This window comes from Solanum tuberosum, unplaced genomic scaffold, assembly GCF_000226075.1.
Source record: "Solanum tuberosum cultivar DM 1-3 516 R44 unplaced genomic scaffold, SolTub_3.0 scf00100, whole genome shotgun sequence".
Lineage (NCBI taxonomy): Eukaryota > Viridiplantae > Streptophyta > Magnoliopsida > Solanales > Solanaceae > Solanum > Solanum tuberosum.
This window is the reverse complement of record NW_006239024.1, coordinates 1476920-1491707: the sequence shown is the minus strand read 5'-3', so window position 1 is coordinate 1491707 and position 14788 is coordinate 1476920. Positions and strand designations below refer to the sequence as shown.

At 38.5% G+C, this 14788-nt stretch overlaps 1 protein-coding gene across 1 annotated transcript; it reads left to right on the top strand.

Moving 5' to 3' along the window:
• The first annotated feature begins 479 nt into the window (after positions 1-479).
• On the top strand, positions 480-941 carry LOC107060798 (uncharacterized mitochondrial protein AtMg00860-like). Its single transcript, XM_015309105.1, has one exon. It carries the CDS (start codon positions 480-482, stop codon positions 939-941), a length of 462 nt encoding a protein of 153 aa, XP_015164591.1.
• The last annotated feature ends 13847 nt before the right edge of the window (positions 942-14788 follow it).

Here is a 14788-nt window from a genome sequence, read left to right as displayed (position 1 = left end):
AACATCAGCGGAGATTGAATCCACCGATGCAAGAGGTGGTGAAAAGGGAGATAATAAAGTGGTTGGATGTTGGTGTGAACTATCCTATTGTGGATAGAAATTGGTTAAGTTTGGTACAATGTGTACCGAAAAAAGGAGGCATCAGAGTAGTACCAAATGAAAAGGGGGATCTTGTATCTATGAGACCGGTGACCGGGTGGAGAGTATGCATGGATTACAGAAAGTAAAATTTGTGGACTGAAAATGATCACTTTCCCATGCCCTTCATGGATCAAATGCTTGATCGACTCTCCGATAGAGGGTGGTATTGCTTTCTGGATGGGTATTCCAGTTATAACCAAATCTCCATTGCTCTAGAAGACCAAGAGAAAACCACCTTCACCTGCACATGTGGTACTTTTTACTTCAAACGGATGACATTCGGGTTATGTAATGCCCTAGACACATTTCAACGTTGCATGTTATCTATTTTTGCTAACATGGTGGAGGATTCAATGGAGGTATTCCTGGATTACTTCTCAGTTGTGGGTGACACTTTTGAAGCATGTTTAGCACACTTATGGCTAGTTCTCCAAAGATATGTGGAGACAAATCTGGTCCTAAATTGGGAAAAATGCCACTTCATGGTTAAGGAAGGTATAGTTCATGATCACAAAGTGTCGAAAAAGTGGATGGAGGTTGATAAAGGAAAGATTGAAGTGATTGAAAAGATACCACCACCAATTTCGGTGAAGAGTGTTCGTAGTTTCTTGGGACATGCCGGTTTTTATCAGAGGTTCATCAAAGACTTCTCAAAGATTGCACATCCTTTATGCAAACTCTTGGAGAAGGAGGTGAAATTCCTCTTTGATGATGTTTGCATGGTGGCTTTCAAGTGCTTGAAACAAAAATTGGTCTCCACCCCGGTTATCATTAGTCCCGATTGGTCAGAATCTTTCTAAGTAATGTGTGATGCAAGCAGCACGGCATTAGGTGTTGTATTGGGGCAAAAATTCAACAAACTATTGTACCCCATTTACTACGCAAGAAAATATCTAAACAGTGCCCAACGTAACTATATAGTTACACAACAAGACTTATTTGCGGTAGTTTATGGGTTTGAGAAGTTCCGGGCATACTTGCTAGGTACTAAAGTGGTTTTTCACACTGATCATGTTGCACTGCGTTATTTGATGGCAAAGAAGGATGCCAAGGCAAGATTGATAAGATGGGTGCTACTATTGCAAGAGTTTGACTTTGAGGTCAAAGATAGGAGAGGTTGTGAAAATCAGGTGGCTGATCACTTATTAAGATTGGAAGGCAAGGAAAATGATGAGCTGGAGATCGACATAAATGATTATTTTCCCGATGAACAGGTATTCACTATACATCTCAAACAACCTCATTTGTATGCTGATTTTGCCAATTACATAGTGTGTGGATTAATGTCGGACGAACTGAATTTCTACCAACAAAAAGAGTTCTTGTTCGATGTTAAGAAGTACTTTTGGGATAAACCGTATCTATTCAGAGATTGTGCAGACCATATCATTAGGAGATGTGTTCCGAAAGAAAAAGCCAACAAAATTATCCATTCTTGTCATGCTTCACCCGTTGGGGGTCATCATGGTGGTGTACGTACAGCTGCTAAAGTCCTTCATAGTTGTTACTACTGGTCATCCATCTACAAAGATCCCCATAAGTTTGTTAAGAAGTGCACTCAATGTCAGAAGCAAGGTGAAGTGTCCAAAAGACACGAGTTACCTCTTACACCCATTTTAGAAGTTGAGCTATTTGATGTTTGGGGAATAGATTTCATGGGCCCATTTGTGAGTTCGTTTGGTAATAAGTATATCTTGGTGGCCGTATATTATGTCTCTAAATGGGTAGAGGCTATTGCACTTCCAAACAATGAAGGGAAAAGTGTTGTTTCGTTTCTGAAGCGCTACATCTTTGCTAGATTTGGTACTCCTCGGGCTAATATTAGTGATGGGGGATCCCACTTTTGCAATAAGTGGTTCTCAGCCGCATTGAGTGAGTATGGAGTGAAACACAAAGTAGAAACTCTGTAGCATCCCCAAACGAGTGGCCAAGTTGAAGTGTCAAACCGGGAAATCAAAAGCATCTTGTCCAAGACAGTGAATGCTAACAGGACTGATTGGTCTTGAAAGCTTGATGGCACGCTATGGGCGTATCGTACCGCATACAAAACACCAATTGATATGTCTCTGTATCAGCTAGTTTTCGGTAAATCTTTCCATCTACCAGTTGAATTGGAACATAAAGCATTATGAGTATTGAAAGCTCTAACTCTGGAATGGACGAAGACTTCAAAAGAGAGAATAGAGCAGTTAAATGAGTTGGATGGATCAGGTTCAAGGCTTACGAAAGTTCAGCCCTTTACAAGGTTATGAAGAAATGACATGATTCTAAAATCCTAAAGAGGGAGTTCAGATTTGGAGACTAGGTGTTACTATATAACTCTCGACTTAGACTCTTTTCGGGAAAGTTCAAGTCCAAATGGTCACGGCTGTTTAGAGTGACACGAGTGTTCACAAATGGTGCCATCGAAGTTGAAGGTCAAGAAGGACCTACATTCAAGGTGAACAGGCAATGCTTGAAGTTATACTTTGGCGAGTGCCAAGAGATTTCTCTGATTGAGGTGGTGTACTTGGAAGATTCTTGAGAGAATTTCCATGTCGTGCCACGACGTTAAATAAGGCGCTTCTTGGGAGGCAACCCAAGTGTTAGTGTTTTAAGTAATGTGTGTTGATTTTGCAGGTGCAAGATATTGTTTGAGAAGAAGATTCTATTGGTGGATCGCCAAATCCGTTTGGCAAACACAACATAGTCCGCCTTATGGACTTCAAAGATGGAGTTGAGATACTAGAACATTAGGCGGGAGACCTTCGTGACTTGGTGAATCGCCGATGTGCTTAGGCGACCCAATTTTTCACACCCTTCTACTGCAGTGCTGATAGCTTAACTCAATGATTATTCGTGGATGTTACAAGTCCATTATGTAAAGCGCCGACCTATTCGGCGACTTCCTTCATATCCGCCGATTTTCTTCTTTCTGAGAGTGTCACACACTGGAACTAAGAGTGATATCTGGACCATTAGGCGGACCATTGAGGCATTCGGCGACTGTTTCATTTTCTCGCCAACTGGGTGCTTAGTGAAGATTCCACGTCACCTTGCTCTGCATGTTTACATACTAGAATTTTATCTGTATTTGTTAGTTTTTATTTTTTTTATTTGTGGGAGTGTCTGTTTTCTACTCACATTGGGGGCAATGTTGAATGTTTTTGGTGGGAGTGTGTGCTTGGTCAGTGACAGTGAGTCCCTTTGTGTGCACCTCTTGTGTGATTAATTGTTGTTTTTCTTGTGCAAATTTGATTATCGGTTATGATCAATACCAATTACTTGAATGGTGCTCTCAATCGAACCAAAATGAATGTGCGGCTATGATGAGGCCAAATGAAGTTGCATAAATAATATGTAAACTTTTTGCTTCTCATTGTGACTAGCCGATTATCTAATTGAGTCTCTTGTGATGAACATTGCACACTAGAGAAAGTGTGGAGTCTTGCTTGATATTGGTGCCAATGCTTTGTGTGATGGGCTTACTGTGAACCATGTTTAATGACACCTAGAAATTTCCCCGTTGGTCCCGTTGACTAAGTGATGCAAGATCTTGAAATGATCTTAGTCAACAATTTCAAAGAGTGAAAGAATTTGACATTATACCTCTTTTGTGGCCTACTTTGTGACTGTGTGAAATTTTCTTGAACACCCTTTGAGCCTTAACCTTTTTCTTGGAAGAAACTTGATGCAAATGAGACACTTCTTTATCCCTTCACCAATAATCCTCATAAAGTGTGGTTTGTTGAATAGCCAACTTAGGGCAAAAGCCTAAGTTGGGGGTGTGGCGAAAAGAGAAGGTAGATCAAGAGGTGCAAAGAATTCCCCCTTGACCCATGGTTTTGAGAAAGATGGACCCCTCCATACAAAAAAAAAAGAAAAAAGAAAAAAAATGAAAAAAGTTGTGGAATAAAATTGTGAAAGTGCAAAAGAAATGGGATGTCCGGTGTTTCATGGAAAGTAAATAATGGGGTGAATTTTGAGCATGAATATTGAGAATGATGAAGAAAAGAAAAGGAGGTGTTGATTCATAACACATTTCATGAGGATACTAGCAACTGAGCCTAAATGACCATACCTTTACACTCAGCCCCGTTACAAGCCTTGAAAAGACCTTTCTGATCTTGAGTGACCTGAAACAAATGTTGGTTGGAAAATATGGGCAAACCTATGGGTGGAGTAATGCATGTGTTCATCTTTGTGAGTGTGAGGATTGTTTGTGATTCTGAAGCTATAAATTGTTGAACAATTATGTGTGAATATGGAATCATCTTTGTGTGAGGGCATTTAAGTATCTTTGTTGAGCTTGAACTTGCATTTGAAGCAAGTATGTGAACTTGAGAATCTTTGATATTGGTGAGTCGCAACTTGAGTCTTTGAGAGCATAATTGATCCTTGCATGAGTAAGTTGAGTCTTGTTGTGTGCATTCATGATTGTCTTATGTAGCACTGTGTACGGCATCCTTTTTGAACTGTTAAACTTGAGTTTTACTTGAGGACAAGCAAAAGTGTACGTTGGGGGTGTTGATGAGTACGAGATTTGGACACATTTAGGGCTCTATTTATAATGTTTTAGTGTCCTCAAATGCTTACTTCATGCCAACAACTTATGTAGAACTCTTGATCTTCAGATATATGGATTGAGGAACAAAGCTAGGACAGAAATGGGCAATACAGATAACACAGGCGAAAAGGAAAAGGGAAAAACAAGCCTAATGATCGTCGATGTCTCCTGATGACCGCAGATGTCACTCGCTGACTTGCCAAGTTGCCACTTTATAGCCTAAAGTTACAAAACGTTGAGGCTGGATGAGGGGTAACTTTGCCGAGCAGCAGCTCCGCTCGGCGTGACGCCGATCGTATCGGCGATAGATGACCAGGTCGCCAAAAATACTAATGGAGACCCAGATAAGTGTGATGGGCGAGATGAAAGGAAAAAGGGCGCATCGTGGAATCACTCGGCGATCTCGATCTGGCTCGCCTAAAATTACAGTGTTGGACTTAGAAGAGGTGAACAATGAAGGCGAGACGAAGCAAAATCAGCGAGTCGCCAAACAGTCGGCGAAGCCCGCCTTACCTCGCCAATTGATCCCAAACAGCCACACATCAGACTTGCATAAATTGACTTTTGGAAGAGAGAGAAGGCATTCATAAATGTGAGGAACAAAATATTGAGAGCAAAAACACTACTATTGTGGATTTCAAGGGATTTTAGCAAGGTTTCCTATTTGAATTTTTTAATAGAGATGATTTTAGTGAATTTTATCTTTTGAATTTCATTTACTCAGCTATGAAAAACATGGAAGATATTGAATTTCGTCTTTTCACTATGATTGGCTAAAACCTTAACCTTGGGGGTTTGACAATGTGACTGATTGTTGAATTTTACTAAATGGGTGTTATCGATTAGTGAATGTTGGTGTTAATCCCAAGCAGGTCTAAATTATTATGGTGGTTTAACTTCCATATTGCATATTCAGTGTGATCGATTTCAGAGTTTTGTGCTTGCTCGAGAGAGAAGTACGGAACCAACGTAGTAATTTGGCATCCTTAGTAGTGGGTCTTGAAGATTTCAGCTTGAGAAAGTGAAATCCAAGAGCTAGCCTTTGTATCCAGCTTGAGAGAGTGGATTTGATGAGAACATGGGCTGGTCATATCATAGGTCGTGTTGAGGTTTGAGAGAACTCAACACAAATAAGGTAATTGTTCGAGAGAAAGTTGCCTTACTTATAGTCCACTTTACCTGCGGCGAATTAGCATTATCAGTAATGAGATACACCCATTAAGTTGAATTCGACAATTGGTTAGTCAATCCCCCAAGTGTTTTCTAGTTATCTGATTGTTTCTTGTTGATAATTTGAAGTGGGTTGGTAACAACATCCTGAAATTTGACTGTGAAACTCCCAAGTGTTGTGTTGCTCAGCTGCAAAGGTTATTGTCATACTTTCATATTTGAATTCAAAGAAATCTACTATGTGTGGGATCGACCCCAACTTAGTTGGTTGGGTTATATACTGACTAACGATCGTCGACACTTAGAATTGGATGAAGTATCTTTTAAACGTTAATCAGTTATTTTTATGGTTTTCATGTAGATGCGTTTACCGACCACAAGAGCTTAAAGTATGTGTTTACTCAAGAGGACTTGAATCTTCACCAAAGGATATGGCTTGAGTTATTGAAATATTACAACATGAGTATCATTTATAATCGCGTAAGGTGAATGTGATGGCGGATGCTCTGTCACACCCCGGGAGCACACCCTAGACGTGACCAGTGTACTTGACCCCGAAGGGGTCTCATACAAACCTCTTAGTATTCATAACATTCGATACATAGAAATACTGCGGAATTTAAAGACTTATTTAAATCCAACCAAACCAAAATACTCATTAAAAATCTTTAGAAAGACACAGCGGAAGTCTATGTCTCACATAGCCATCTAAACAATGACATGAAGACTAAAGTAGGGTCACGGCCCTTTACAATAAAAAAGACTAAAATTGTGTATTACATGAAATAAAAGAAACTTCTAAACACTTGCCTCGATCTATGCGGACATACCACTTGATCTTGGAAGAATAGTAATCCAAGCACTTCAATTTAGATAGAAGCAATCACTTGCCGGAACCTACACTTGTAGTAAAAACATGAAGAAGAATGGGTTAGCAAAAATCATGCTTTAAACGAACATTTTTTCTTTGGAAGTCATACATATGCCAATTCTTGAGAAAACCTTTATGAACATAAGTAAAAGAGGCATAGGATACAACCGCATCATCATACAAGTCACTTCATCACATTAAGCCTTCACCTTAAGTAACCCCAGCGTCCCATACCACTATCCACACTAAAGTACCACATTAAGAATACCAAAAGTGAACCTACATTCATCCTTTCTTATTATTCATACATAAGAGATATAAACATTTCATAAGACATGACAAGGAAGTAACTCATAATACAATCCGAGTATAGCATGCATTATTACAATTAAGCATACAAGAGTCCACATTTTTCATTAGCTTCGTTTAGAGCACTTTCATTCATTAGTCATTAAGACTTAGAGAACTCACTATATCCCTCTTGAAGCCTCCTCGTGCCATGTATGGATAGCATCCCATACTATTACCCACACTTCATAGAACTTCTCAAGAAACTATAATGCATATCTCACATGATGGGAATAGACGTTTAACCGACATAGACCATGAGACCTAAGTCATGCAATCCGGTGTCATATGACCCCACACCAAAGAAAGGTGTTCTACTTGCCTAAGGTAGAACCATGTAATATCTTAGCTTTGGTAAGAAGACCACTGGCTAATATATATCCTATGTGAGGCACATACTTATGGGATAGGAAGATGTTCATTGGAACCCTAGCCTAACATTGGGAGAGTTCCCATCTAACCATATCCACTCGGTGCTTATCCTCCATTCCCATAGAGTAGTTCATTCACATTAACATCATTGTACTTGAGAGGGCTACTAACACTAGGTCTGCCGACCCAAAGTACATTACACAAGAAAGGGCCACCATCACTAGGTCTACCGATTCAAGGTACATTAAGGGTAGCTCATTAACTTCCCAAGAAGGGTGCCATCATCATTGGGTCTACCGATACAAGGGTCATCATTTCACACATGAAATACCATCACTAAGTCTACCGATTCAAGGTTTATCATTCATTCATTTATGGAAAGGTGCTAATAGCCAACTGATCCTAAAACACAACATTAGAATAGGTCCAAGACTCATCAAGCAAGGGTTTCAAACATTAGGTTTACCGATTCATGTTCATTAAGTCAAGACAGATTCATTGGTTGTTTATGAAAGGAATGCCATAGGCCTATCAATTCATCGTCATCATGTCAATACACTCAATATACAAGAGAGGATGCCTAAGCCTACCAACTCATGATACAACGTTCAAGGTCACATTCACCAACACAAGAAAAGGATCCCTTAAGACTACCAATTCAATATACAATACAATCAACATGGCTTTAGAAGAAACTCTTCAGATTCTATCATTCATCATTCATGAGTGTCAATTGAGAATATACTATCAGCAATAACACAATTACATTCTATAAATGATCATCATTCTATCATTGAAATCACATGCATATCCTTCACATCATAATAATACATAGTAATTAAACACCTCCACCTTTCAAGTGGATCAACATCTCCAGCACAATTCTACTTCAACATATAATTAGGTCATAACTTGCCTTCAAGGCCATAAATCTCAAATCATCAACAGACCAACAATTTACCATAATTAAGGCATAGATAATGATACAATTCACTAAACCAAAGCAATTTAGACAAAATCCCATATAATCTTTCATAATCATCAAACCCACTTCATAAGGCACAATTTAGGAATTGAGAGAAATCATGGGTTCATAGAGTATTTTCAACATAAATAATCAATTAAACACTAATACAATCATAATATGACATTACTAACCATTTGAAATCGTTTGAAGAAAGAACCCATGAGATTGAGTAAAACCCTAGGTTTTTCATGAACTTTAAAACTTTGAAAACTTCTTTTAAATTGAATCTAGAGGTGAAATATACCCCTAGATGAAGGATAACCATACGTTGTTTAAGATTTCCCATGAAATTTGATGAAAAAATGCCTTTAATCCACAAACCCTAGCTTTAATGGCTCCCTACTTCTTCCTTGAGTTTAGAGAGAGAAATCTTTGAGAGTAGATGGGTCTTCTTTTAATTCTATTTGGAGTGAGTTAATTGAAATGATTTAAGTCTAAAAGGGTTATATAGTTGCTAGGAAAGGAATAGAATAATGAGGACATAACTTTGGAAAATAAGGACCCACAAAGTTAAAACTTAAAAATTCACACCTTGCCCGTCTAAGCTCTCCCTTTGGACCCTTAGGCTCGCCAAGGGCACTAGGCAACTCGCCAAGGGCACTAGGCGACTCGATAAGTGCACCATTGGCTCGCCCAATTTTCCAGTGAGCTCATTAAATGGGCAGTTCACTAGGCGGTGGAGGAGGGCCAATGGGCGGATCGCCAACCAGATTAGCGAGCTACGACTTAGCTCAAACTTTGCTCCAGAACCTAGGCCAATGGGATAGCCCATTAGGGGATCACAAGTGTAACACCCCTTAAATTAAAGTAGGACAAAGTAGAGTCTCACATGGGTTTTCTGCATTAATAACTGGTAAAAATAATGAAGAATAGCCTTTTTAGTCAGTTTTAAAGATTTTGAAAGTCAAACGTCAAGGGACGACCAAGACGTCCGGAAACTAGTCTTTTACGTGTTGGTGTGTTCTAGTATGTTGTTCATGTTTTTATGTATTGTTTGGAGTCTAAAATCAGTGGAGGTGACCCTAGTGTCTTAATAAATGTTTTTAGGGTCAAAATGTTCGGGTACGACTCCTCGAGACCACCCTAAGGGTCCCCAAGGAAGACCCCAACCCTTGGCCAAACAAGCTGCCGAGGCAACTTGCAAAAATGCTCTTGGAGGGAGCATGTACGCGTCGCGGACTAGCTCCACCAAGGAGCAAAAGTTTGGTCTGCATCGCAGAAGTGTCGCGGACTCTTCTACCTCAAAATTTAATTTCCAGAAACTTGTGGGAATAACTCCGCGTCGGGGACTTGTTTCCCGACGAAATCTGCGAAAATAAAACTCAATTTTGACTTGTTTAAAAAGGTCCAAGAAAGTGAGGGGTAGTTGGGTACTTCGGGGAATTATTATAAATGGATATTCTACCTATTTTAGGATATTTTAAGTGGATAAAACCCCAAAACCTAGAGTTGGACCTCATTATTCCAATTTAACCTTCCCTCTCAAATAAACTCTCTCTAGAACTCCATGGAAGACATTGATGAAGCTTCAAGCTAGGGGATAGGTTCCTACTGATTTCTCCTTCAAATTCCTAGGAAATTAATCATAAAGGTATGGGGATATCATCTTTGTTTCCTCTTTCAATCAAAGAGCCAAATCAAAGTGATTTCAATATTTTTCAAAAACACTAAAAACCCTAATTTCAATTCTAATCTTGGGTTCTTGCATGAGAGTATTTCAAATGTTGTTTTATGTTAATATTGCTGGTTTTAAGGTCAAAAACTCCATGAACCCTTGCATATCTTGAAACCCTAATTTTGGGTCTAAAGTGGGTCTATTGAATATGAGCTAAAAATGTGATATTAATGTGTAGATTGTTATGGGCTATTGATTTATGTATTGTTTTATACTGAATTATGAGGAATTGATGGTCAATTGTGTTATATTAGATGTTGGCCTTGAATGGGCAATTGTGACCTAAGGTTTATGATGATAATGAAGTTTTGAATAGATTATTTGATTCTAGTATTATATATATATATGTAGTAGATGTTAGAAATATGAGGTTTGATACTTTTGAAAGTGGGGAGGTGTTTACTTTATAAGCATGTTGTGATCATGGCCTTGTAGGCAAAGTTGGATGATTGTTTCTTTGAGTAATGTTGATTATGTGAAGGTAATCTGATATGATGTGAATTTGTGTATGGTCTAAGAATATGAAAGGTGACCTTGTGTAGAGACCTTATGTGTTATGCTTGGCTATTGTCTTCTTTGAATGACTTATAATGAAGGTGAGGTTAAGGTAGACTATGTTTACCTCTTCTCACACCTAAGTGTAGAATGAATGAAAGAATGTGAGAATGAATGAAAAGAATGGGAGTTAATGCTAATGAATGAAAGTTGGGTCTATTGTAAGGACAATCTCATAAAGTACTCATTTGAATGAATGGGGTTCCTAGATGAAAGGTTTTATCATCTTTGAATCCAAGAGCTTCCTAAATGAATGAATGTTGGGTTAGGATGAGTACTCCTTCGTGAGTTGAGATGAGACTACTTAGTAGCAATCCTTATCCCTAAATGAATGAATGTTGGGCTAGGATGGGTTCTCCAACGTGAGTTGAGATGAGAGTAGTTAGTAGCAATCCTTATCCCTAAATAAATGAATGAAATGAATGTCCTAACTCCGTGGGGGAGTAATATCTAGCACCGAGAGGATATAAAGATGGGTGGATACTCTTTTGTTAGTTGAGATGTGAATATTTAGTAGCAACCCTTAAGATAGGTGCCCCTTCGTTAGTTGAGATGTGGGTACTTAGAAGGAATCTTTATATCCCTTAACTATATGCCCACATAAGACTAGCTAGTGGTCTCTACCACGTAAAGGGTAAAAGAACGAGCCTACCTTAGGCAAGTGGGGATCCCTGATCCGGTAAGGGTATTGTCGGGATTCCATGTCAAGCTCCATGGTCTATGTCGGTTAAGGCTCTTCCCCCATACTAATGAATGAATGAATGAACTAGGGTCACTTAAGGGTGTACTACTTAGGATAGGTGGTGGAATGGAACATCATCTAGACATTGCCATAACTAGACATTTAAGGGAGATCTTGGTGTGTCTTAGTAATGATAATGAATGAATGAGTCTTATTGGGCTAATTAATGAAAGTGGTGGTCTTTGAGAATGCTAATGTGAAAGTGAGTCATAATGAATTGAATGTAAGTACTTATGTTGAATTGAATGTATGTGATAATCTTATGTGATTAGTGGATGAAGTTCTATACATGCACTAAGTTGAATGAAGGATTTATGTTCAGATGTGAATGGAGCTTGTCTTGTGTAGCCTTAAGGATCACTTGGGTGTGGTATGGAGAGGTAGTATGGGCTGCCTCACCATGTCTTACTTAGGTGAGTCTTGGGATGACATTTGATGGGTGCCTCACCATGTATGATTTGCTTATTTGCCTCATGAGTTGAAATGTTGATCATGCCTATTTGTGCTTTGAAAGTTATTGCATATCGGGCCTTATGATGAAATGATTAGTATGTCCAAAAAAAATAATTTGAGAAGGTAGTTCCTCCATGTTGGAAATGAAAATGATGAATTGTGCATCATGAGTATGGAGAAGGTAGTTCCTCTTTATATGATATGAAATGATGAGCTTTTGTTTATGATAAGTTGTTTAAATTGATTTATGAGATGCCTAGCTTAGCATGCCTTGATATGATCTTGATGTTGCAAGATTATGCTTTTGAAAGAAATTGTATGGTGAGCCTATAAATGTTGTAATGAGCATGATATGCTATGGAGAAGGAAGTTCCTCCAAAGAAATGAGAAATGGTAAAGTTTTGTGCATATTGAGTGGTAGATGTTATTCCTTCTTCCTTGAATTGCATGAAATTCTTGTTGTAATCATTTTATGTGGAGTTGATATTTCCTTCTTAATGTGTGCAGTAGTAATGATATTACATGCTTGTTGTGAGCTGCTAGTTGGGTCATAGAGTTCTCGGAAGTATTTTAAGTGTCATTCGAGGGCGAATGTTCCCAATTGGGGGATATTGTAACACCCCTCAAAAATGAAGTAGGATAAAGTAGAGCCTCACATGGGTTCTATGCATTAATATCTTGTTAAAATAATGAAGAATAGCCTTTTTAGTCAGTTTTAAAGAGTTTGGAAGTCAAACGTCAAGGGACGACCAAGACGTTCGGAAACTAGTCTTTTATTTGTTGGTGTGTTCTAGTATGTTGTTCATGTTTTTATGTGTTGTTTGGAGTCTAAAATCAGTGAAGGTGACCCTAGTGTCTTAATAAATGTTTTTAGGGTCAAAACGTTCAGGTATGATTCCCCGGGACCACCGTAAGGGTCCTCAAGGAGGACCCCAGCCCTTGGACAAACAAGCTGCCAAGGCAACTTGCAAAAATGCTCTTGGAGGGAGCATGTCCGCGTCGCGGACTAGCTCCACTAAGGACCAAAAGTTTGGTCTGCATAGCGGACATGTCGCAGACTCTTCTTCCTCGAAATTTAATTTCTAGAAACTTGTGGAAGCACCTCCGCGTCGCGAACTTGTTGTCCGACGAAATCTGCAAAAATAAAACTCAAGTTTGACTTGTTTAAAAAGGTCCAACTAAGTGAGGGTTAGTTGGGTACTTTGGGGAATTATTATAAATGGTTATTCTACCTATTTTAGGGTATTTTAAGTGGATAAAACCCCCAAACCTAGAGTTGGACCTTATTATTCCAATTGAACCTTCCCTCTCAAATAAACTCTCTCTCTAGAACTCCATGGAAGACATTGATGAAGCTTTAAGCTAGGGGATGGGTTCCTACTGATTTCTCCTTCAAATTCCTAGGAAATTAATAATAAAGGTATGGAGATTTTATGTTTGATTCTCCTTCCAATCAAAGAGTCAAATCAAAGTGATTTCAATGTTTTTCAAAAACACTAAAAAGCCTAATTTCAATTCTAAGCTTGGGTTCTTGCATAAAAGTATTTCAAATAATGTTTTATGTTAATATTGATGGTTTTTAATGTAAAAAATTCCATGAACCCTTGCATATCTTCAAACTCTAATTTTGGGTGTAAAGTGGGTCTAATGATTATGAGCTAATAATGTGATATTAATGTGTAGATTGTTATGGGCTATTGATTTATGTATTGTTCTATATTGAATTATGAGGAATTGATGGTCAATTGTGTTATATTGGATGTTGGCCTTGAATGGGCAATTGTGACCTAAGGTTTATGATGATAATGAAGTTGTGAATAGATTATTTGATTCTAGTATTATATATATATATATATATATATGTAGTAGATGTTAGAATTGTGTAGGTTTAATCCCTTTAGAAGGTGGGGGAGGTGGTTTACTTTATAAGCATGTTGTGATCATGGCCTTGTAGGCAAAGTTGGATGATTGTTGTTTTGAGTAATGTTGATTATGTGAAGGTAATGTGATATGATGTGAATTTGTGTATGGTCTAACAGTATGAAAGGTGACCTTGTGTAGAGACCTTATGGTTATGGTTGGTTGTTGTCTTCTTTGAATGACTTATAATGAAGGTGAGGTTAAGGTAGACTATGTTTACCTCTTCTCACACCTAAGTGAAGAATGAATGAAAGAATGTGAGTATGAATGAAAAGAATGGGAGTTAATGCTAATGAATGAAAGTTGGGTCTATTGTAAAGATAGTCTCATAAAGTACTCATTTGAATGAATGGGTTTCCTAGATGAAAGGTTTTCTCATATTTGAATCCAAGATCTTCCTAAATGAATGAATGTTGGGTTAGGATGAGTACTCCTTCGTGAGTTGAGATGAGACTACTTAGTAGCAATCCTTATCCCTAACATAATGAATGTTGGGCTAGGATGGCTTCTCCTTCGTGAGTTGAGATGAGAGTACTTAGTAGGAATCCTTATCCCAAAATAAATGAATGAAATGAATGTCCTAACTCTGTGGGGGAGTAATGTCTAGAACCGAGAGGATATGAAGATGGGTGGATACTCCTTCGTTAGTTGAGATGTGAGCATTTAGTAGCAACCCTTAAGATGGGTGCACCTTTGTTAGTTGAGATGTGGGTACTTAGAAGAAATCCTTTTATCCCTTAACTATGTGCCCACATAGGACTAGCTAGTGGTCGCTACCACGTAAAGGGTAAAAGAATGACCCTACCTTAGGCAAGTGGGGATCCCTCATCCGGTAAGAGTATTACCGGGATTTCATATCAAGCTCCATGGTCTATGTCGGTTAAGGCTCTTCCCCCACATTAATGAATGAATAAACTAGGGTCTCTTAAGGGTGTACTACTTAAGATAGGTGGTGGAATGGGACATCA

What these genes read in the sequence shown, in the direction of transcription:
- LOC107060798 (XM_015309105.1), top strand. Translation starts at nt 480, where the DNA reads ATGGTGGAGGATTCAATGGAGGTATTCCTGGATTACTTCTCAGTTGTG.